The 24,271-nt window shown below is 30.5% G+C and overlaps 1 protein-coding gene across 1 annotated transcript in view; it reads left to right on the top strand.

The window, feature by feature from the left end:
* The window catches only part of LOC139089869 (uncharacterized), a 32,024-nt gene extending 8,952 nt beyond the window's left edge, over positions 1 to 23,072 (top strand). Inside the window, exons 2-8 of the mRNA XM_070639503.1 lie at positions 18,717 to 19,097; positions 19,196 to 19,596; positions 19,661 to 20,046; positions 20,178 to 20,408; positions 21,428 to 21,545; positions 21,614 to 21,713; positions 21,774 to 23,072. Of these exons, the coding sequence (XP_070495604.1) occupies positions 18,807 to 19,097; positions 19,196 to 19,596; positions 19,661 to 20,046; positions 20,178 to 20,408; positions 21,428 to 21,545; positions 21,614 to 21,713; positions 21,774 to 22,106 (1,860 nt within the window). The 5' untranslated portion in view covers positions 18,717 to 18,806 and the 3' untranslated portion in view covers positions 22,107 to 23,072. The remainder of the gene's footprint in view (positions 1 to 18,716; positions 19,098 to 19,195; positions 19,597 to 19,660; positions 20,047 to 20,177; positions 20,409 to 21,427; positions 21,546 to 21,613; positions 21,714 to 21,773) is intronic.
* Positions 23,073 to 24,271: the final 1,199 nt, after the last annotated feature.

Below are 24,271 nucleotides of genomic sequence, written 5' to 3'. Positions count from 1 at the left end.
AGCAAGTAAGGAAATTTTTGGGTTTAATTTTTAAAGCGCATTTTAGTAAAAAAATATCAATTCTATGAATCATAATTAAATTACTTAATTTGAAAGCATGATTCAGATACTGTCTGGATTTAATTAATTCCATAGCTCTAATGATGCTTAAAAGAATTCCAGTTGACTACATTTGTCAAATAAATCATTAGATGACACTTACGTGATCATATCGATGAATGCAAATTCTATGGAAATAAAAAATCTACTCAAAAATACAGAAGAAATGCATTCATAGCTGCTTATTCTAAAAATTCATCCAATGACAAATTTTACAGCTTTGAAACTAATAAATTTAATAATTTGATAGTTTAACGGATATTAGCTTTCAGCATCTTACTCAGTATATTTTAATGACGTAAATGGTTTTGACTGTCAAGGCAAAAATATTGCTGGATATTTTTGAGATTTTTTTACTGTGACTAATCTCACGGGGGTCATTTTTGAATCTTACTATGGGGCATTAGGCTGATGCATCTGCTATGATGTCATAATTCAGAAAGGTTGAAGTAATAAAGATGATCAAGGTCGTTCGTATTGATCAATTGTTATGCATACTGAATGACGTCATGTCTCATGCGACGTCATGTCTCATGCGACGTCATGTTAGTCATAGACGCAGATTGGAGCGTATGCGACAGATATTAGAAATTGAGTCTGCTTCTTGTAGCTTAGTGGTAGCTATACTTCATGGATTTATCAATAGGTTTCTAATGATCCAGTTCCTGGAATAGTAAATGATCGTTACAAGTTTTTCATGGTATCCAAGTGTCGGCCACATGGCATTAATACCATATGACAGTCACTTGACAATTATTTGTACGGATCGGAGTAGGCCGTTGATGAATCGTTTGAATTTAGCTCGATTGCTAGTTAAATCAACAAACACGCTGAGTAGCCTAACCTAACCTAAAAAATCAATTCGATACTCACCAATCTGCAAACTCAATGACATTAGATCCACCAATCTGCACACCCGAAAAAAACCCAATTCCACCTAAAAAGATGCTGTTAAATTTTCATGAAGATCGGAAATTTGCAATTCAAACAATATAAAAAAACATGCCAAGCCAAAATAAACCAAAAGTTTTTGTTGTGGCAGAAGAAAAGAAACAAATTTACGACTCTTTATGAAATGCTTAATTAACACATGAAAACTGTTTTTTTCCTTCTTTTTTCTCTGTTTAAATACTTATAAGAAAAATATTATATTTTTTTAACTTTTTCACAAAAAAGAGTAAATGAAAGCTGTGATATGTTTGTGAGGTATCCAAACAAAGACGAGCCATTCGTATCAACAAAGGAAAGAAGAGAGACAGTAAAAAGTCATCCACGATTCAAGCGGAAAAGACACAAATTCTTTGGAAAGATAATTTTTAATTTTATTTTCTTGCAGATTAGCAAAAAAAGGTTAATTTTTGTTGGATGTCTGGGGTGGAGTTAGGGGATTTGAGGGGTTTGATGAGGGTCCATGGAATCGAGATTAGAGCTTGACAGAGGTCTGTTTTTGAAAATTTGAAGGCTTTTGATGAAAAAATTTAAAATTCAGTTGTCAAATTTAGATGATCAATCTCTAACCTCAATTCTGACTAATTGCTTTTTAAAGCCATGCTTTTAGAGCTCCTGGACGATGTCGATCTTGTGTATTCCAATCTAGGACTTGTGTTTCTGTCCCAGCAATCGAAAACTTCTGAGTACACTACTATCTTTGTTCAACATCTCACAATTATACATCTAGCTGCACCTCAGTCAACAGTGTTACAAAAATGTTAAGAAGTGATGAGAAAATACGAAAAAAAGAATCAAATCAGTAAATCATATACCGCTATCGCAAATATTTTTCTTCCTTTTGTTATACTTCAAAAAAAAAGAACTGATAAGCTTTCGTCATTCAAGTATCGTATTATGTTTTTGCTGCTCAAAAAAAAGAACTGAAATCCGTATAAAGACACAAAAATGCATGAAGAAGAAAGAGTCAAGAAATTATTATCATCATGAATGAATATGATAGCTGTATAAATATAGAAATTCTTAAAATTACTCACCGAAGGTATTATACTGCGTACTTTTTACTGCCAAAAAAGAACTGAAGCGCATTTAATGAATTTAAATTGATTTTTTTTGAAATGTCACTCAATTTTGGGGTTTTTGAGCTTGTTTACAAAATAATATTTGTGTTCTGGAAATTTCGAGTCGGCTAGCTGGTTATCGCATGCTCTTTTTTTGGGGATATGATTATGTGTGTATTTTAATAATCATAAAAATTATGTACGAATTTAAAAAACAACAAGATTTTGTGCTGCTGTCGTCCAAAAATTCACCAAAATTGAATATTCAGCATGTTTACGGGGGAAAAACCTTTCCAAAATTAGAGCTCAAATCACTCCTGTTTTACACAATCTGTACACGGCTCACTTTTTGTTCAATAACAATCATTCAATTAATCAGTACAAAAAAAGTTATTCATTGGCTGTTCTGAAATCCCTTTTTTGATTTTGAACAGCTTGATTTTTTTTGGAATTTCCCACTTGAGTGATTAAAAAGTTTGATGCAGTACAAGTCAGATTGAGGAATTGTGGCTAATAATGATTTTTATAATATGAGATAATTTTGAATGGGGAAGTGTGACTTTAGACTGACTCAGACACAGATTTGTGTGATTTTATTTTAATCGGGAATATTAAGATATTAAAAGGAGAATTTGATTAAAGCAGGAGTAAGGCGGATGTGACGGGTTGGTTGGGTTGCAGACTTAACTGAATTGAATTGTTTTCTAACACTATAAGGTTCGATTCCCCTATCGATTTGATGAAACTTTGAAATTGTCTTTTGTAGGAATTGAACCCATATTTCTTACAATATAGAGCGGCAATTCCGTTGTAATCTGCAAATTGTGTGCTGCGACATACTAATGTGCAGCTAAAATCATATGGAAATGGCATGATCCATGTGTCGTGTGCAGTTTCGGTAGATACACACCTCCAAGATGAATGGCACAAAATAATCGGCTATCCCACCACTGATCTACATTGGTCTACATATTGATCTCTAACATCCAAAATTCCAATATTCAATCAATATCTCAAATTCCACTCCATTTTCATCACTATCCAAAAAATGTCATCGTGACTCCAAGATATTAATAAATTAGTTCCAAAATCCGCAGTGTCATCAAACTACTCTAATTCAATAACCGGAAATTTTTAAATTTTTGTCATGTCTTATTTTTTTGCGATTTTATCAATGAATCATCTTAAAGATCATCTCTCCACTTGTTGTTTTTTTGAAAGAATCATTCCACGTCATGTAGCTCGTCACAAGCTTCTTTTGAAGTCTAAAAGTGTTAATTTTTCTTTTGAATCTCATTAATATTTATTACACCTGAATTAGGAATGAATTTTTGAAAATGGAATGAGAAAAAAATGTCTCGAAAAATCCACCATGCTAGCTTGCATGAGGCTATATAGCCTCATATTTTTTAAAAATAAGTTAATAAATATTGAAAAAAATAAAGGTATAAAAAAAGAGCGACTATAAACAGTTGTTTAAATTTGGTATCATGAGACGAAACAAAAAAATGTATTTTTAAACAAACTCCGTGACGTCACATCCAACGCATGATGTTTCGTCACAAGCACATAAGCAAAAAAAAAGTTCTTCGTTGTTTTTCTTCTCTACATTCTTATACGGTATATACATACAATTTTTTATCGATGTGATGTGTCTTGATGATTTCCAAGAAATGTGGGATGTTAATGAAAAATAAAAACTGAAAAATATTGTATTTTTTTCTAAAAAAAGGTCTAAGTATGTTTCGCGATAAAAAAAAGCATTGCCATTGCGATAGCGACAATCGAAAATCTTTGTTCATTCTATTTTTATAAGTCGAGTAATATAAATGAAAATTGTTTGTGCTTTTATTATTTTTTGGCTATATTCGGAAAGTCTATACGCAAGTAAGGAGGAGGAAAAAGAAGGCAATAAAATTTAAGGAAGCGGAGAAAGGACGTGTATGTATGTGTACAAGTGGTACAGAAATGACCGCTATATAAATTTCCTTTTTTCTATTTTATTTTATTTTTTGCGCGCCCTTATAAAAGACTTTCCCGGGCGACACAAATGTAGTAGGCTTTGTCATGGTGCTATTAATGCTCCGGTAAATCTCTTCTGTTAGTACCAAATGGAAGACGTCTCTTTTTGACGTCCAAATAACTTCCACAAATATTCGCCTCAGTTAAACATTCATATGGCTGCCAGGAATCCTTTTGACGTCAATATACTTACTTAATTCGCTGGTCGCACAGATCAACTGTGATGCATGGCCTACGTCAGATGACGTCTAAAGCTGGCTTTCGTCTGCCAATTGACAATACCATATACAATACTATCTATATGTCTCTATCGACAGCTTCCTTTCACGAACGTCCATATGGCTACCAAAAATAGGCAACTTCCATTTGATGTTAATAAAAGAAAATTCACAGCCTTCTTCATCTATGTCGCTCGGGTTTATATTGATTTTTAGTATATTTCAGGGTATATTTCCTATCCGTAACATATGAAGTTACTGCTTTATTCTTTTTTTGTGGGGTGGCTATTATAAATGTACATGGGTCTCAATGAGAATCGAAAAAAGAAAAATTTCAAAAAAAATCCTCGGCAAATTGTGCTGTCGTAAAAATAAAAAAAAGAGAATCGTATTGATTCATTTTGAGGACTTTTACGAGGATAAGAATACGGATTTAAACAAAGAGCTATAAAATGCTTGGAGAAATTGCAAAATTTCATATGTATACGCTTGTTGATGATAAGATTGATGATCGTGATGACGCATAGTGGAAGTAAATTTTGCACTTTTTTCAGTGTGTCATTTAATTTCTTTGTTAGAATTGTGTCAATTCTTTATCAATGTTATTGCTTCTTTTTTGAAAAAACCTGGGTTTGTTGGCAAATGTTAAGGCAGTGGTGAGCAACCTTTGCTTTTTCGAACATTGCATGTGATTCGTGTCATTTCCGCGACACATAGGTTGTCGACCACTGTGTTAAGGAATGACGTGTATTGGAAGGTATCAATGGCTTGTTGACAAGAATACCACTTCCTTGTTGTCAACATGACCTAATTGTAAATCCTGAAAAGTGCAAAATGGACAATCTAAGATCTAGATCTTCGTGACCATCACTAGATTACTCCCCACAGCATAACAAAAACTCGACCGTAAACTCTTGATTCTAAAGAATTCCATTTACTTCCGGACATAATGTTCTTAAAATATCATCAAAAAAATTAAAATCCAGATATAAATCAGCTAAAAGGCATTCAAAAAAAGCCAACGAATTCTAAAAATAAGCGTGGACTTTCAGATCCGCAACAACCTTTCTCCATATTTTTTATGAAAAAAAGAAATAACATCGAGTCCAAAAAACAAATGCGGCATAAAAGAAGCATCTGATTGTTCGTAGGCGTCAAATTCTTCGACTTTAATTTTTTTCATCTCTATTCATGTCTTCATTTTACTTTCATAATAATGCACACGCGAAATTGCTGCTATGCCACACAAAAAAAAAATGTTTCATGACATTAATTCTTCAGTGTACAGTCTGAACATTTAGTAGATAATGATAATGATGATGGCACAGCTTGCAGTTTCACAATTTTTTCCTCCTGCTCTCATCCATTCCTTTTTTGCCTCGCGTTATCATTATTATATGGTGATTTTTTTTAAAAAAAAATATGAGTTATGTATCTTCTTTCAACAATGAATTGTTCTTCATAGTGTGAAGTGCTGGCATTCTGAATCACTTCATGTGCTTTTATTCCAATGAACTGCAGTGTCAATAAACTCTCTGAGCTAAATGTAACTTTTGTTTTTTTGAAAAATTCTTCTTTTGTTTCCTTGATTATTTTTTATAAAACTTCAATCACACAATTGAATTCCTATGACGACACTGAGTGGAATGGAATGTCATTTCTATTTGTACAATATTCCATTCGGTAGAGGTAGTCAACATTTTTTTTTTTTTTATTAAAAATATGATGTAGTAAAAAAGAAAATATTGAAATAGCAATGGTTGGATGTAAAAATCAAACAAAAAACCATACAATGAAGTGCAAGTTGCAATTTTATTTTTTATTCCTCGATGCAATCAAGAGTTTTTTTTGCAATTGAATATTGGCATTGGATATTTTATTAAAAATTATTAATTTTTACGTCGTGATTCAATAATTTGATGAATGTTAGAACCATTAAAATGTTTTCATGAAACTCGTTAATTGAGTGAGAATTACCAAGCAATCAAAATATTTACAGTTTTTGATAATTTTTTGATATTGATGTAAGCCTAACTGTTCTCTCCCTTATAGAAAAAAACTCACATTAACTAGACATGTGTTTACTATTTGAAATAACGACATTGATAAGTTTTTCGTCATTTTTACAGTCATTACGATTTATTTTTTGAGTACCTATTGCGAAAACAAGTCATAAGTGCACTTATGTGCTTGTTTTGTTGACTAGGTTATATACTCGAATCGAGTAATTTTTCCAAAATTTGTCATACTAGATTAACACAGCTCTTAATGTTAATTTAATTTCGATAAATGAACTCCGGATCAGGATGTTGTAGAATTTCTGGGATTTCCAATTTAAAAATAAGTTTCACATTGTATATTTAGCAAATAATTGGCTTGTGTTGGAAATAAAAACATTCCAAACTATTGTATTAAGTGCAATAGAACTGGAAAATTGTTTTGTTTGGAATTTTGTAAATGATTACTTGATGTAAATAGAAATTGAACTTGAAACAGTTATAACGGTCGTTTTAGATTTGAAATATATTTATTCTCACATAGTTAACTTCCCCTTTCAAGAAATCTTTTAGTTTCCAATTAAACTTCGAAGAATAAACATCAATTCTGTCTAATTTAGTGAATTTATTTACAAATCACATTTAAATTAATATAAAGCAATCTATAAATAGATGAATTAATCAGCATAAAGTTGAGAAATTAATCACAATACAACAAAACTCAAAATTAAAAAATCATTTTAATAAATTATCAAAAAAGACTAATCTTGTGCGGAAAAAACAAGCGATTCACAAGTCATGAGCATATTCTAATTCCGAGAAATTAGCTTATCTATTATGTCAGCTCTGAGTAGTCAAAACTGACCACTCACAACCGAAAAAATTAAATCCACAAAAATAGTTTCGATATGAAAAAAACAAAAAAATTTAAATCTAGTGAGTTAGTCATCTGCTTGTCATCGTGAGTTGTCTGCTTCAATGCAGTCAATGTGCTTGTTTTTTCCATATTTAATGAATATATCTGAGAACACAATTTTTTTATCTCTGCGAAAATTTTCAAATTAAAAAAATCCATTTCACAGAAAATTATTAATTATATACACATACACACGAATATATAAGTATACATACGGAATGCTTTGTGTTGTTGCCATTTCGCAACTAAAAAAAATATACTCAACAAAAAATTAATCGAGTCAAACAAAAAAAAAGCTTTTTTAAAAAAAAATCGGGGGACTTTTTTGTTCCCGTAAAAAAATTGGCAATACAAAAAAAATTATTTCTCTCAAATATTTTTCGTCCGTTCGCGTTTCGAGGCTATTTTATCTCATTTTTTTCTGAACTTTATAAAATAAAATAAAAAAAAATATATTCGAAATCAATGCTAAAAAAAATTATTGATGAAATTAAAAGAAATCAATGATTGGATATTTACTCATATGCACAATTCTCAAGGGTAAATAGCACAAGGAATTTAGATTTTTTGTCATCACTTTGGTGCAGTGCTGGGCAACCTGTGTGTTGCGGTACTCCTAGATAGTGAACTTCGATCGAAACCGCAGACAGAAATCGATTCTTAACATTCTTGGGTGTCGCGACACAAAGTTTGTCCACCACAGCCATAGCCGTTAATGTCCTCAATTCGATTGTTTATGATCAACAAAGAAGTCCAGACAAAATATCTCTTAATTTTATTTAAACGATTTTATTCCAAACCAGGAACTTTCGTTCTTCTTATTTTCATCTTGAATAACCGCGTGACTCAACAAACTCTGATCCCAAATGATTAAAAAACAAAATTTCTGTAAAAAAAAATTATTTGCGATCTCAAAAACGATGAAGCGAAAATATAAAAAAATTATTATTTCTCTCCTTCATCAAACTCTTATAGCATGTCCATTATTTTTTTTATGAATTCGTTAGGCGAATTAGCCAAAAGCGAACAAAAACAGCTCAATTTTTTATGAATTCACTTTTTTTTTCGAAAAAAATTCTCAATAATAATATTAATAACAACAATAATAATCCGTTGACGCCATTAAAAATTAAGCATACATTTTTTCTTAATATTCAGAGATTTTAAACAAAAAAAAAAAAAATATTTGAAAAAATTCTGAAATCACGATGACACGTAATATCTGCGATCACGTAAATTTTGAGAAAAAAAGAGATTATGAGGTAAACAGAAATTGATTGCGAAGGTTTTGTTAGCGCAAATAGAAATAGCGCATTAACGGATTTCTTAAAATTTGAATTTAACGTATTTTTTGAATTTAAATCTTAAAAACAATTTTTTCCCGCTAAAAATTTTCTTTACAAAGTTGATTTTCAATCATAGAAGGCGTGTTTTGTAAACATTGCAGCTTAAAAATCATTGAATACTTCTTTAAGGCTTACGATATAATCAATAGATACAAACAACTCAATAACAATCATTGCACGGTAAGAATTTTTTCAATCATAAATAAAAACAATCATTTCAAATGAAAAAACCATAAAAAATAATTCAATGAGCTTTTTTGTACAGAAAAGTTGAATTTTTTGAGGTTTTATCAAGGTTGTTGACAGAACATTAAGAGTAATGACATTAAACAGTATAAAGATCATTAGCTTACAGTATGCTAATGGCTAGATTGGACAATCTGACTAAATATTCTCCTTGTGGACAAACAATTTACTTCCAATGCTAGAATAGATTTTTGAAAACATGATAATTGGAATGTCGCACATCATGCCTTGATCGCATGATTAAAATCAAAAATTTTTGAGGTAATTTTCAAGATGTTACCATAAATAATATTCATATTAATTGATTAATACTTAAAATGAACATTTTTTTGACGAGTTTCAATAACAGCTCTTTTTTATACTTCTTTAAATTTTGGTCAAGGTCCAAAAACTACTCAATTTTTTTTTTTTTCGAGAAATACCCACAAAAGAATTTTCTGAGAAAAAAAAATAAAATTTTGTTCAACAAAAAGCCAAGCAGTGACGATCTACAAGGGTACGCAAAATTGCCGCTGCTCTTTTTTGTCGATTAATAAGTAATGCATGACTATCTGTCATCAACACTAAAAACAATAATTTTATTTTTTCTTCGACAAATGAAATAATAGAAAAAATCATTGGAAATTTTGTTTTTGTGTCTCTTCAATAAAAAATGTATTTGAGAGGTTATGTGTTGAAATAGTCGAAGGATGTTGATGAAGACACTTTGTCTGGGCTTATCAAAAGGTAGACCAGTGGTGGGCAATCTATTGTTTTTGGGGGGCACACTTTGTGGTTTGAATTGATTAATATTAAACATGTCATATGTTTCATGTCACACCAGTGTGTCGCGACACAGAGGTTGCGCACCACTGAGCTAGACTAACTGTAGTACAAACAATAAAATTGATAAAGTATCCGTAAATATCTAAATTTGGGTGGAAGCCTTCAAGAGCCTAAAAAATGCGCGAGATTAGTCATATCCAAGTGATTCCACACTTGTCCTTAATTCACCAGATGATAAAAGAAATTATTATTGTACGAAATAATAAAACAACAGAAAAAAAAATCAGTCTGAAGGTGAAAAAGCATACCATTTTTTTCTGTATTGCCTTTCCATAATAAATTATTGAATAATATTTTTTTTTTCTTTCTTGTGTCGATTCGTATCTTTCTTTTTTTTATTTCAATATTTTCATGAAATTGTACATAAATGGATGTTTTATACTTGGCGTATTTCGTATTTTTTTTTTCTTTTTGCCATTGACTTTACAATAATTCAAAATTAACTGAGAGATTCGATGAATTTATTTCCTTGTACAGGCTTCTCAAAGTCTGGTAAATTTTTTGTTTTCGGAGATTTTGAAAAGATTCAAATGTTACTAAGCAATTCATAGTCGTTGGTGTGGAATTTGGAACAGGTTTATATTTTTGAAAATGTCATCCTTTTTAGAGAATTTCTGAATTTGCATATGACGCTTATAATTTCAATTTGATCGACTGGATGTGCCGCGAAATCTCAGAAATCAGACATCTTTAAGAACTCGGATTTAGAGCATTTGCTCTGTTCTATTGAGTTACTGACTTATCACTTAGAATGCTACCTTAAAACTATCTTTAATTGCTGTAAATATTGATTTCTCTCCAAATTTTTCAATTTATTTACAAAATCTTTCAAAAATTTCCCCTAAATATCTAAATTTGGGTGGAAGCCTTCAAGAGCCTAAAAAATGCGCGAGATTAGTCGTCGAAATTTTGAATATTTTGTAATCGTTAATTTTCAAAATAAATTTTACCGTTAATTTTCATTAAATTTTTTCATCCTTCAAATTGGATACTTTTTACCAAATATTGATCGCTGGGCAATGAAATGCTCTTAAGTCCCTCGATAACACGAAGACCTTCAACATTCTTTAATAAAAAATATTCAAAAATCAAATTAGAATGTTGAATTTAAAATTAGTCAGTCATGTGACACACAAAGAACTCCCAATAAAAAAATGACAATAAAGGTGTTTCATTGTGTAAATTCCGGATTATTACATTAGTCATGTGCTACTCGGAAGCAAAGTTCATTGACAAACCGTAAAAAAAAAATGAAGTTCAGATTTTACAGACTTAATAAGATCTTTAAAGAGCACTGCTGCAGCTTCCATAACGAAAGTTTTCATTACCATCTTCAATTTTTTTTTCAAGCATTCCATTTTCACTGTCATGCGATAAAGTCACAAATAATTCAAAAATTATAAGGTTCAAGAATTTAAATAAAAATCCACGAGCGAGTAATTTCCGAGCCAGATAAAGAAAAATTCAATGCACAATGAAAATGATACTAAAAAGTATAATAAAATCGTAAATCTTAAACACTATTGTGCACGTTGAATGTCAAAGTATGTGTAATGTAGACTCGCTTGCATATACAAAAAAAAAACTTGTTGCATTTTTTGTATTGTTTCCTTTCTAAAATATCCACACGACTCACGTAAATCGGAAAAATCGTTTTTGAATTACAGATGTGTAGCTGTTGTTTTTTTTCTCTGTGCGCCATCGTCCACAGATGATGATGACGATGATTCAATGGAAATAATGAAAATCTCCTCTTCTAAAACTAAGCGTTTTTTCCTGTTTTATGTGTCTGCACACACATTTTTAAAGCTTACTCGGATCTCTCTCTCTTTTTTTGGAAAATGTGCGGAAATTGAATGAACGACACGAGGAAAAGTACTTCTTATTCAATGTATTTTCCCTTCTATTTAAGAAAGTAAGCAAATTTTCCTTTTGACATACACACATTTATGACGTTTGAGGAATTGATTGAGTGTCAACATAGTAGGATGGGAGATGTTCTAATGAAAAGTTTTTGATTTGCAATTCTTGATACTGAAAATTAAGATTTTATATCGATAAGAGATTAAAATCAGAGTTGTCTGACTAACTTTTCTATCCATGCTTATGAATTCTATGTTAAGTGCATTGTTGAAGATGATGTCATGCTGATTTTTATGTAAAGGTTCAAAGAACTATTGCTACTGTACATAAACAAACTGTGAACAAACTAGTGTAATCATATTATGAAAGGAATTCTGTTCAGGGTAGCTAGATAGGTATATATTGGAATGTTGTCACAATGGTACAAGGATGAGAGCATCTTAGGGTCAAGTAGACTAATTAGTCAAAATGACTTAATTTGCCAATTGATTGGCTCTTGCTGTTTAGAATACTGCTCTGGGATCAGGTTTCAAAATCTAAATCATAGATATATGGTGAAATACATATTCCTAATACTGACTCAATCGCTGACAACCGCTTATCAATTTTCAATACCAAATACAATACTGTGTCTGTCGACAGCTTCTCTCGATGAGTTCTTTGGTCTACCTCGAGCTATTTTCGCTATTTTACCATCAAATAAAGCACCAACTCTGTTCCAAAAAATTTTTTCTTAACATCCAGAACTAAAATTTCGTATTTTTTGTTCATCACAAATGAACACTGTACTGGATGATGATGATTATATAGAACGAAAGATGATGAAAAAAATTACATTGCTGTTTCGAAAAAAAAGAAGGAAAAATATGAAAGAAAATGTAGAGCGAAAGATTGAAATCCATTTCACTGGGGAGTGCCAACAAGAATCATTTTCTCGCTTTTCTTCTGATAACGTTACGAGTCATCTTTCAACACAAAAAAAAAATTGCACACGGAGCACAGTATGAAAAAATTAACAAAAAAAGGAAAAATCGATAATTTCCATGTATTTTATCGAACCAAAAAAAAAGAAAGAAAAATTATACGTGTATGAAAAGAGAGGAGAAGCAAGCAAAAAAAATCAGTCTTTCCATTTTCCCTTTTTTTTACGGTACGGAACAAAAAAAAAAATCCATCAGCTTTGGGCGAATCCTGTGGAAATAGAAAACATTTCTTTTAAACCTTATAGAACAATCTTATTGTATTTACCGTCGAGATAGAAGGGTGACTTAGCCACCAAACGTATCCTCATTTTCTCGATTTTCTTTTTTTGCTTGCTTTCGTTGTCATGAAAAAAATTCTTTTTTTTTCCTTTTTCATATCGCTTTTTTTTGCACCATCTCCGTCAGATCACCCATCATCCATGCTTCTCGTCTCATTTTTTTACCGTTTTATGTGCTCTTATATACATACACACCAAGCTTTGGCCTCCCCAGCTTCACTTGATGGAAAAAATAATTTTTTTTAACTCATCGTATCCTTATTGCAAGTTAACAGCAAAGACAACATATGTAGTGTGAGGAGTATATTTGACTAGCGTTCTTTACCATCATGATAAGAAGAAAATGTTTACAATGAAAGAAGGAACGTAATGGGTTTACTGTGAAGACGAATGAATAAAAAAATAGTCAGCAAAGTTTTTTTCTTAGTTCCTTTCATCTTATTGTTCACTATAAAAGATATTTTTTAAGGTCAATGGCAGAATTTTTCATACGATCTGTCGTCTATAAAGCGATCGCATGGGTTTTAAACGTGTAATAGACACAGCAATAATTCGCAAAATGGATGAAAAAAAAATAGAAATTAATAAGCAAGTATGAAATGTTTTGATACGATCCGACATGATAGCGTGATTATGTTAACATGCATGTGAGATATCTGAGATGGTTCTTATATAATTATTCAAAAGTCAGCAATTTATGCTGGTCTAGTGGAAATTTAATCGAATATTGAAATTTTGAACGGATTTGAACTTAAAGAGGAGATTTTTGAACTTCTTAGCGCCATTTTGAACTTAAAAAGCAAGCTATCTGGTTTTAAGAATCAAATATTGAACTTTTCAATCAAAATTTGAAATTGTTGATCAAAATTTGAACCTCAAATTTTAAAATCTTGACAAAAACATCTAAAAAGTTGCAAATTTTATAGCTTGAACTCCTGTTTAAATCTAAACCTTTCAAAAACATCAAACACTAAGCAATACATAGTAAAACTTCAGAATTCGTGATGTAAATAAACTAGTAAAATATTGATGAATTTTCAAATGCAATTTTATTGAATTTCAAATGTATGCAGCACGACTTTCAAGTTCACAAAGTTTTAGATACGCAGTAGAAAATTCGATTGCCAATCTGCTATCCATCATCCAAACACCAACGAAAATTGTGCTAAAAATTAATAAAAATTAAAAAATAGCAAGAAATTTGTCGCTTAACAGCATTAAACTAATTAACTTTTTTTTTCACTGTGTGTACTGCGGAAAAAATTGAAAAATATTGTAAGCTTAAAAAGCGACAACATCGCGTCCGTCCATCGGTCATATAAAAAGAACCTATATAGCATGTACATTGTGACTTAACTGTTTTTAATTAAGAATCATGGAGACTCCCAGATTTTAATTAGAAAAAATATTTTCAACACGCTTTTTTTTATACATTCTTTTTTGAAGCTCATTAAGCTCCCGTAACTTCATTTTATTAATAAAAAAAAGAGAGACGAAAGAAGGAAAGAATCTTGGCCCGAAGAAAAATCGGCCACATTAATCCAATGTAAGATAGATAGATGAGAATGAATGAGTAAAGAAGGAAAAGTAAAAAAAAGCTGCTAAAAAAATTAAAGAAAAACATTAAGGGATCGTGTACCAGAAGAAGTAGAAATTTTTTTTTATTTCATCAAGCATCTCCTACCCTCATAATTCTTATACTGACTGCTGTTGCGATACAGCACAAAAAATAAAATATATATAAAACGTTTGAGGGTATTCACGTTCTCTCTCCATTGTCCATCTTTGTTATCCCTCAACACCCACCGTTTTTCGGTGAATTCATAATTAGAAATTTTTTTTTCTTTCGTTTCTTTCTCTTAAGCGCCCCTGACGATAATTAAATGTTGGTGGTATGAGATCATCTTACACTCGTGTATCTATGCAGCAGTAAAGTTACTCCGAGTAATACGAAAAAAAATAAAAAAAAAATGTTGAATGTCCTCGTGTTATTAATCGAGGGACTTTTAAGCGCATTTTTGCCTAGCAATGAGTAATTGATTCATTAATAACTATGTAGCAAAAGGTTTTGTAAAAAATAACGGTCAAATTTTAATTTGAAAAATAACGGTCAAGAAAAATTCAAACTTTTGACGAAGGGAAATTTTTGTGAATAAATTGAAAAATTACAAGAAAAGTAATTAATTAAAGCATTTAGTGATAGTTTTAAGCTACCATACCAAGTTACAAGCTTATAAGTCAATAAGTTAAAGCTAAATCTTCAAATCCGAGCTCTCAACATTGCCAGATTGCTGAGATCTCGTGTCTTGCTTTACCACCTAGTCAGCAACCCAAATTGAAATCACTAGCGTCGTTTTAATTTTAAAAAAATCCGCTAAAATTCAATGTAAAAAATTGTTTATAATGTGAGGAAAAAAATATAAAAAACAGGTTATTCAAAATGTAAAGGAAATTTTAATCATTAGTCATGTGAATTAATTTTTTTAGTCGTGACTATTACAGATTGATGGAAGAATATAGAATTAAAAATTCAATCGCAGTAGGTCAATTAAAAAACATTTTTTAAAAAAGTTATATTGTTTTTCTCGGAATTGTCACATGTTTAAAACTTGATAGAGAAGTTGTTGGGAAATTTTGGATTTTAAAATGATTTATTGACATTGATAATCAAGAATGTAAATCTTATTTTGATTTTAAAATTATTCTTTTATTATGCAATATAATTTATTAACGCTCTTCAGCTAATTTTGGTGCAATTTTTTATGTCTTTTTTTAAAATTAATTTCAAAAAATGTTTAAATTTAGATTTTTAAATTGGAAATTCCAACATTTGTTTTCCGTCATATCAAAATGCCAAAATGTTACTTAATTTCAAATGCAGCTAAATCAGACATTTGAATCTTGCAATTTGATCTTATTCATCAAAAATTCTTTCTACTTCCTTACACTCTTAGAAAAATTCTAAAATTTAATTTTAGATTTGTATGAAAAAATCTAAAATTTAGTTTTTAACATAGCACCTAAAACTAAATTTTAGATTTTAAAACTAAAATTTTAAAATTTAAAAACTAAAATTTTTAATTTTAAAATTTTAATATTAAAAATTTTCCATACAAAAACTAAAATTAAAGTTTTAAAATTAAAAATTAAAATTTTAAAATTCAAAAATTTTAGTATTAAAATCTAAAATAAAGTTTTAGGTGCTATATTGAAAATTAAATTTTAGAATTAAAAATTAAATTTTAGATTTTTGGTTTTTATTTCCTGGAATAAGGATTAGAAAAATTTCAAAGTAGCCATTGATTATGACTAATAAGCTTCATATGTTGATATTTTGGTATTCATATTTTAATAATTTTTCATACAAAGTTGGCACATACTTCATCAAGTGATTTCTGCAGGCTCTTGTGAAGTTTTATGAGAAAATTTTTTCTAAAAAAATAGTTTTAGAATTTTAAAATTCGGGTTTTAGATTTAAAAATTAAAATTTTAGAATCTAAAATTAAGTTTTAATATTTTAAAATTAAATTTTAAAATTAAAAATTAAATTTTCAAAGTAAAAAAAAATTTATTCTAAAACTAAAATTTTAGAATTATTTCTAAGAGTGTAAAAACAATCAAAAAATTGTTTATATTAAAATATTTTGAACAGAAAAAAATCCCAATTTTTAACACATTTTGTTGAGTCAAACATGTGACTCACTTACTGATTCTACCTTAATGATCATGTCAAAGTCTTGACGTAACTCAACAGAATTGACGCAAATAAGTTTTTTTTTACAAAAATTCCCAATAATTTTGTTCAAATAAAATATCAATTTAAAGTTTTTATGTTAATTTTCAAATTCCAAGTATACTCAGAGACTAGTGGACATTTAAGCATATTTATAGATTTCCAGCTAAATTGTATTTGTATAAATTTGGACTAAATGTACTAAACGTGAAAAAACACAGAAAATTGTGTTCCTAGATCGACATGACTCTAGCTTCTAGTTGGATTCGGCAAAATCTGAATCATGCTTAATTCACGCTGATCTAGGAACACTGCCTAGTGACTTGTTCTTACTAAGTATCTTCCAGTTGTTATATTTTAGCAACCTCTTGAAATTAATTGATTCTTGATTAGGGTTTTCAATCTCATGATGCTGAGATTAACCCCAATACCCGATAATAAGGTTAATACACCAAATAAATAATTCAATAATCCCCTCCAATTCCTAAAATTCAGTAATTAACATTTGAAAAATTCACACTAACAAAATTTTTACAACGACACAGTTCCTTGTCATTTAATAGACAAATTTTGATGAAAAAACAAAAAAATATCAAGTCACACCAAAATAATTCTTATATTCAACCGACTACGTCAAGTCGCATAAGCCTTGTTTCATTCGTTAATGAACGAGAAGGAAAAAAAAGAAATGAGGAAAAAAATATAAAAAATGACGAAAAAAATTTTTTTTTGGTGGGCTTTTCAGAGTAAAAAAAAGCAAAAAAAAAGGAATGGAATGAGAATTGAGAATAAAAAAAAAATTGGGAGCCTTTTATGTAGAATTTATTTTTCATGCTTAGGTTGGTTTTCGTTTCGGCAAATGAAGAATGAGTGGATGGAGATAAGGGAAGAAAAAAAAATGTATATACTGGGTGGGCAAACAGGCGGAAAAAGAAGAAGGAGTGCGATTTTTTTTATATATTTTTTTTTGCCAGGCTTTTGTCCAAAAATTGTTATTTTCTTCGGACCTTTTTCCAGAAAAAAAAAGTATACGAGATTTTTTTTTATTACCTAAATGTCCTCCCATCGCAACCATACTGCGCCTCATTCTACCCTTTACCTTTTTCTGTATATCCTCCACTGCTTGGCAGAGGAAAAATGAAAAAAAAATCCATTTTTAGTTTTTTTCTCGCTTTTTTTTATAAAAAAAGAATTGTGATGGGGTGGAAGCAGAAGAGAGGGTTGAAAAAAAATGAAAAAAAAATAAAATCATAGGATGGGTGGCACATCTGTACGGGACGACAGAAAATGAAGAAAAATAAAAAACTGGTGTACACGGTTTTTTGCATTTTTCTCCTTTTTTAATTGGATTTTTCTTTAGTGTGCACAATTTTTTTTTCCTTCTTATTCTCGAGTCTAACGGAAAGAGAGTTGTAGGGAGCTATTGACGAATAATGTCTCTTATTTTTCCTACTTCCATCTACTGCCTCTTTCATGTATGATTCAAATATTATATAATATTTAAATTTAAGCTCTCTTCTTTTAGACGAACAGTACAAAAAAAATGAATGAAAACGAGGACACCTGCTTCTTATGCTCCTCTTCTGTTTCTTCCTATTTGTATGTTTTATGCGAGATGAAGATGTAGAGGTTCTAGATGACATAGAGCTTTTATTCAGGTTTACGAGCTATAAAATAGCAAAAGAAAACTCAACTGTCATTTAATATTCAAATAGTATTTGCAACTTAAGTTGGTTGATTTTCCCCTTTAATAGTTATTCACTCCTTCGTGAAAATATTTAGTTTGTTTTCGATCTTCAAACAATAAAAATGTTATTTTAATACATTTTCGTACAGTAATAAGACAAATAGAGACTTATAAGTTCCTTCAATTACAAGTTATAGCAGTGATTTCAGCAATTACATCCAGAAATGCGAAATTTTGTGAAAAATATCAAGTCATAAACAAAAAAAATTTGAATTTTATGGCAGAATTTAGTCTTCGCGACATGTCAAAGCGTGAACAAGAGCCAAGAATCCCCAAACCATCACATAACAAACACATATGAATATTTATGCATGATGAAAGGATTTTATTTTTCATAATTATTCACAATTATTCTTCTTTCCTTTCTTTGCACTATTGTTTAATTTTTTTATGCTTCCTTTTCATTATTCTCGTATACATTTGTTTAATTGCAGGACTCTCATTTTCGTGGATATAACAAAAAAAAAGGAGTTAAATTCATAATAGTGTAGCAAAAATATAGAATTAAATAATAAGGCACAAAAATGTTACCACAGCAGTATTGTTTAAGATGGAAATATCATCACAGCAATCTACAGACAATGTTCTCACAATTATTAGATCGAGGATGCTTTTGTGATGTAACGTTAGCATGTGATGGACAAACACTAAAGGCTCATCGTGTAGTATTATCAGCATGTAGTACATATTTCGATTCAATATTGACAAATTGCAACAGTGAAAAAGATCCAATAATCATATTGAAAGATGTTAAGTTCATGGATATAAAGTATCTAGTTGAATTTATGTATAAAGGAGAAATCAATGTAGAACACGTGAGTTTCTTTACATGACATTTTCCTTCCTTTCACTTCCATTACGAAAAAGAACTCTTATTCATTTTGTTCTCTCTTTTTTAAACACAAAACAACAGAATAACTTGGCATCGCTGCTTAAGACAGCTGAGGAGCTTCGGATTAAAGGCCTCGCAGAAGTCTCGTGGAGAGATGATGACGGCGAAAATCCTGAGAATAATGACAACAACAATAATAATGTTACAGAAACAAACAATTCATTTCCGCTCATGGCACAGCCATCAAATCATCATCAGTCGTCAACATTATCATCGTCATCATCCGCATCATCATCATCGTCAACGAATCAAAGTCAAATGGGACCATCATCATTACAAAATGAAAGGAAAGAGTATGATAACAAAGAGAATTTGCTTAAGGCAATGCCATTTTTAGCACCATTGAGTTCACCAAAAGATCTTTCAAATAGGAAAAAGAGAGGAAGACCGCCATTAGATGAGTCTAATAATTTCGCACGAGGGTAAGTGACGTGAATAATTTCTTACTTGGAATTGTTTAGACATCCTTTGTTTTTTTCCGTGTAGTCCGAAATATGTTCATCTCATTAACCAACAATATTATGATGATGATAATGATGGCAAGGAGAGTGCTTATGATTTATCGACATCAGCCTCATCATCGAATACAATAAATCCTGTTACCGCTTCACATCCTTCATCAGTTCTTAGTCGTTTAATACAAGATGATAATATTGCTAAAAATCATATTCAAGACACCCATGAGAGACTTAATGGACTTGGCAGTTCGTCAAAGAAATCACAAAAACATTCACCAATTCCACATTCATTTACAAATAGTTCAAATCTCGTTACGGTTATGATGGATGAGAAAAATCATGATTCTGATGAACATTCCTTCTATTTGCCACTGAGACGTGATGAAAATGGACACAACGCTGACTATGATGAAGGTAAGCCTTCAAAAAATCTTATTGTGTTTTATTCTTGACCTTAAAATTGTGACATATTTTTTCATATTTTTCTTTTTTTCTGTTCTGCTCGTTTTCCTTTTTGTCATTCTCCCCACATGACATTTTTCTAGAATCAGCAAGCCAAAAAATCATTCCAAAAGTAGAACGTGCGGAAACACCAGCTGATCTTACCGAGGATGACGACATTGCCATGAGAGACTCAACAGACAACACACTGCAATCAATTTTCCTCACACAAGAAGAACGCGAGGAATGGAAGGATGTTATCAAAATGAATGATTACTTAACGAAGGGTAGACGGCCACAGTTTTGGGAAGAGAATTATGTTAAGAGAGTTTTAGGTGAGTTTCCTTTTTGAATGGCAGGGATTTATTGGGGTTCAGAATGTACTGTGATTTGAGATTTTGCAGTCGTCTTGGCTATGAATTGTAGTAAGTCACAGTTTTTTGATCTTAATTCAAGAGATTTGGGCTGTTAACCACTGTGTGCTACGACACTTTTCGCTGTGTATCGCGATACATGTTGCTGTGTATCGTGATACATGTCATTGTGTGTCGTGATACATTTCACTGTGTATCGTGATACATGTCACTGTGTGTCGTGATACATATCATTGTGTGTCGTGATACATTTTACTGTGTATCGTGATACATGTCACTTTGTGTCGTGATACATATCATTGTGTGTCTCGATACATTTGACATTGTATAACGTGACAAATGTGTCCTTGTGTTTTGCTACACATGTCACTGATACTGTCATTTACTAATCGCCCAAAAGCATGTTATCAGTGCCAATAAAAAGTTCTTTAAGATCCCCAAAATCATTCTAAGTAAATCACCATCAATTCCTAATAATCATTCATCAACCAATTCCATATCTCTCAACATCCTGTATTAAATATCAAGTGGGGAAAAAATGCTCAAAGCAGTTTAAACTCATTAATAATTTAAGTCACGTATATCTTATCAGCCGTAGATTTACAAATCATTTTGAAAGTGTTTAAAAATAATTTTTTTTTAACTGACGGAACAAAAATTCAATTTTCCAAAAATAAATTTGGATTACGGTATCTAATCTTTAAAAAAAAGGTTGTACGTCACAACATCACAAGAAAAAAAAAATGAATGAGAATCGAGTGTACTTAGGAATAAAATGTATGTACTTATCAGTAAAGTGTAAATGTAGGTTTATTTTTGACTGCAAAATTTTAAAAATAGGCATACGATAACTTATCATTTTTGAAATTCTTCTAATTAGCTGACGACTTTCTCTAATCAGTTGATACATACTTACGTTAAGCTACTCAATGACATTGCCAGTAATAACATTAAACTTTGTTTCTTTTCTATTAAATTAGATGCTATAAAGAATAAGAATTTGGAAATGAAGAAAGCTGCAAAGTTATTGGGGGTATCTTATGGCACACTTTATGGACGCTATCGTGAGACTTATGGCTGTCTTAAACATCCTTATAGGTAAGAATTATAAGCTTTTCAACCTTCAACACTTACTAAATCTGTCAAATTTGATTATAATCATACAGAGGTCCACCAGGAAGCTACATGTCACGAATGAGAGACATATGGCCAGGTGATGAACCAAGTGATCTTTTAAATCTCGTACAGCGGAGTCGAATGTCAATGGTAAGCTCAAAAATCAACATCCATCCAAGAGTTTATTCTATAACCTCAAAAATAATTCAGTTACAGGGTGATGAAATGAACGGAGCAAATTTAATGGACATGATGACTGATGAGGCTATGCTAGAGCATTTGGCACCGAATCTCGCAAAATCATATTCAAGAAAAATGATGAACAATCTCGATGTAGCACATCTATTAAAGCAAGTGCAATCAAGTACAAATCACAAAATTCCATCGCCATCATCATCTCACTCAATATCACCGCCACCAATTCCTCACATATCTACATCACCAAATCATCATCATATTCCAATACCCTCAACATCATCCGCGTCTAGTTTGCTGGTGACACCTGTTGCACCATCAACAAGTATTGAGTCTTTTAGCAAGTAAACTTTTCAACTGTTCTTCTTTTTCTACAGTCATCATCGTACATAGCTTTCCAGCTGTAATGTTTTCCAATATTTAATGAGATGAAAAGAAGAGAAAGAGAAATTATGTGCAAATTTTATTGGGATCTCATCCCATCTTATTATTTCCTCATAAAGATTCATATATTCCTTGTGTATAGCTAGACATATTTTAAATGTATATGTAGTCTCTAATGTCTCAAGTTACTTATTAATATGATAAATGATTAATGTTTGGGAGTCGTTCAATTATTACGGCTGTGTCTTAGATAATAGATGAATCTGTGACGTAATAAGTGAACGACCACCTTAATATAAGGAAGAAAACAACAATAATGGATATAAAAAAGGCCAAAATTTAGATTTTGAAGATTCAAGATTCATGACTTTTTGAATTCTTTTAAAGAACCTAGGTCAAGATGAATTAGCTATTTGTAAGTGAAAAAGAGAGAAACCATTAGACATTTAAGACATAAAGAAAAGAATCAGTATTATTTGTCAGATAAATGTTAAATAATACTAATCGATTGATTCATAAACACTGATTATGATTGAATATATTTAAAGGCACCTTCTGTATATATACATTGTGACTGACATTAAGTAGAAACAAATCAAGCATAAACAATAGACAAAAAATGCATTTCTTTCTTTATAAACTCATTAAAGATGTCTCGTCTCACAGAAATTTAAGGATAATTTGTGCCATTCCAGAATATTATTTTAAAAAAAGGTTTACTTTACGTCCAGAATAACACGATACAGAATAAAGCATAACAGAATGAAAACATTCCTTCAGAATTATACACCTAGATTAATAGTGAATATATATGTTATTTATAATTGGCAAAAATACTACAAAGAATGAAATACAGAAACAGAATGTTTAATTCAGAATAGTTTAGTGTAAGTCGTATAAAAATTGATGTTGAAAATTATAGTATCATTAATAAAAAATATTAGAAAATATTTATAAAAAATTTAATGCATTTTGTTTTTTGAACCTTCAAATGTAACTTTGAGTTTTCAGGTTGTATGATGACCCTTAACCCTCAATTTATTTACAACTTTTGTAATTGAATAAGCTTGCTTAGTTTGTTCCTATTGTACTCGAGTTACAATAGCAGTTAATTTTAATTAATTTTTTATGTTCACCACTTTGTTTACATTTTTTGACCTTTAACTATAATTTTGAATTTTAATTTGAATTTTGAACTTCTATTACTTGAAAAAGATTTTGAATATTGCAAACACACCTTAGTTGTAAGTCTTGATCAACCGCACACATACGGCATGCAATTAAAGATAAAAATTCAGTGCCATTCCAGCGTGACCTTGTTCCCCTCGATCACATTTGATGTAATCCAAGATCTAAGACCAAGATCAATTCAGGGATCGGATTTTTAATCATTTTTTAGACCTTTAAGGATAAGTCAATTTCTCATAAATCTCGATTTATTGACTTTTATCAAATTTGACATCACATGAATATCGTCTTCATAAATCACAAGGCCTTACTGACTTCATCATTCAAAATTCAGGAACTTAATAGTCATGATAAAAAAAAATTACAAAAGTCCTCGTGTTATTGATCGAGGGACTTAAGCGCATTTTTGTCCCAGCGATCAGTAATTGATTAATAAGTCACTTCCAGATCTTAAAAACAAGATCCATATAAAACTTCCATAAATTTAAGAACTTCATCATTCAACGGTTTTTCATAATTTAAACCTTATAACGGTCAAAAAATTCAAACATTGTTCAGTAAACACTGCTAAAACATCGAAGAACATTGAAAAACACTGTAAAACAATGAAAAAACGTGTTGTTGTTGTTTTTTTTGTTGTTGTTTATGAAAATCAAAAATTGTTAATTATAGCATTTATGCTTTGATTTGAAACTTTTAAATGCCCGATGCGCCAATAACTTTATGGAACTGATCTTTTAAAACCATTCCGAGCTCTCTACGATGTCTAGATTAAAAGTTTTTATTGGCAGCCGACCGAACAAAGTGTCTTATTAAGCTACCTTTTTGAAAAAAATTTCAAAAATGCGCTAAAAATTGAAGTATCATCGGAAATAACACAAAAATGGCAAAACCCGTGAAATGATTCACAAACGTGATGTTAGATTCAGCAGACATATTTT

This window comes from Chironomus tepperi, unplaced genomic scaffold, assembly GCF_022539635.2.
Source record: "Chironomus tepperi strain 1889 unplaced genomic scaffold, CSIRO-AGI_Ctep_v1 contig_196, whole genome shotgun sequence".
Classification (NCBI taxonomy): domain Eukaryota; kingdom Metazoa; phylum Arthropoda; class Insecta; order Diptera; family Chironomidae; genus Chironomus; species Chironomus tepperi.
This window is presented reverse-complemented; position numbering and strand designations above follow the sequence as displayed.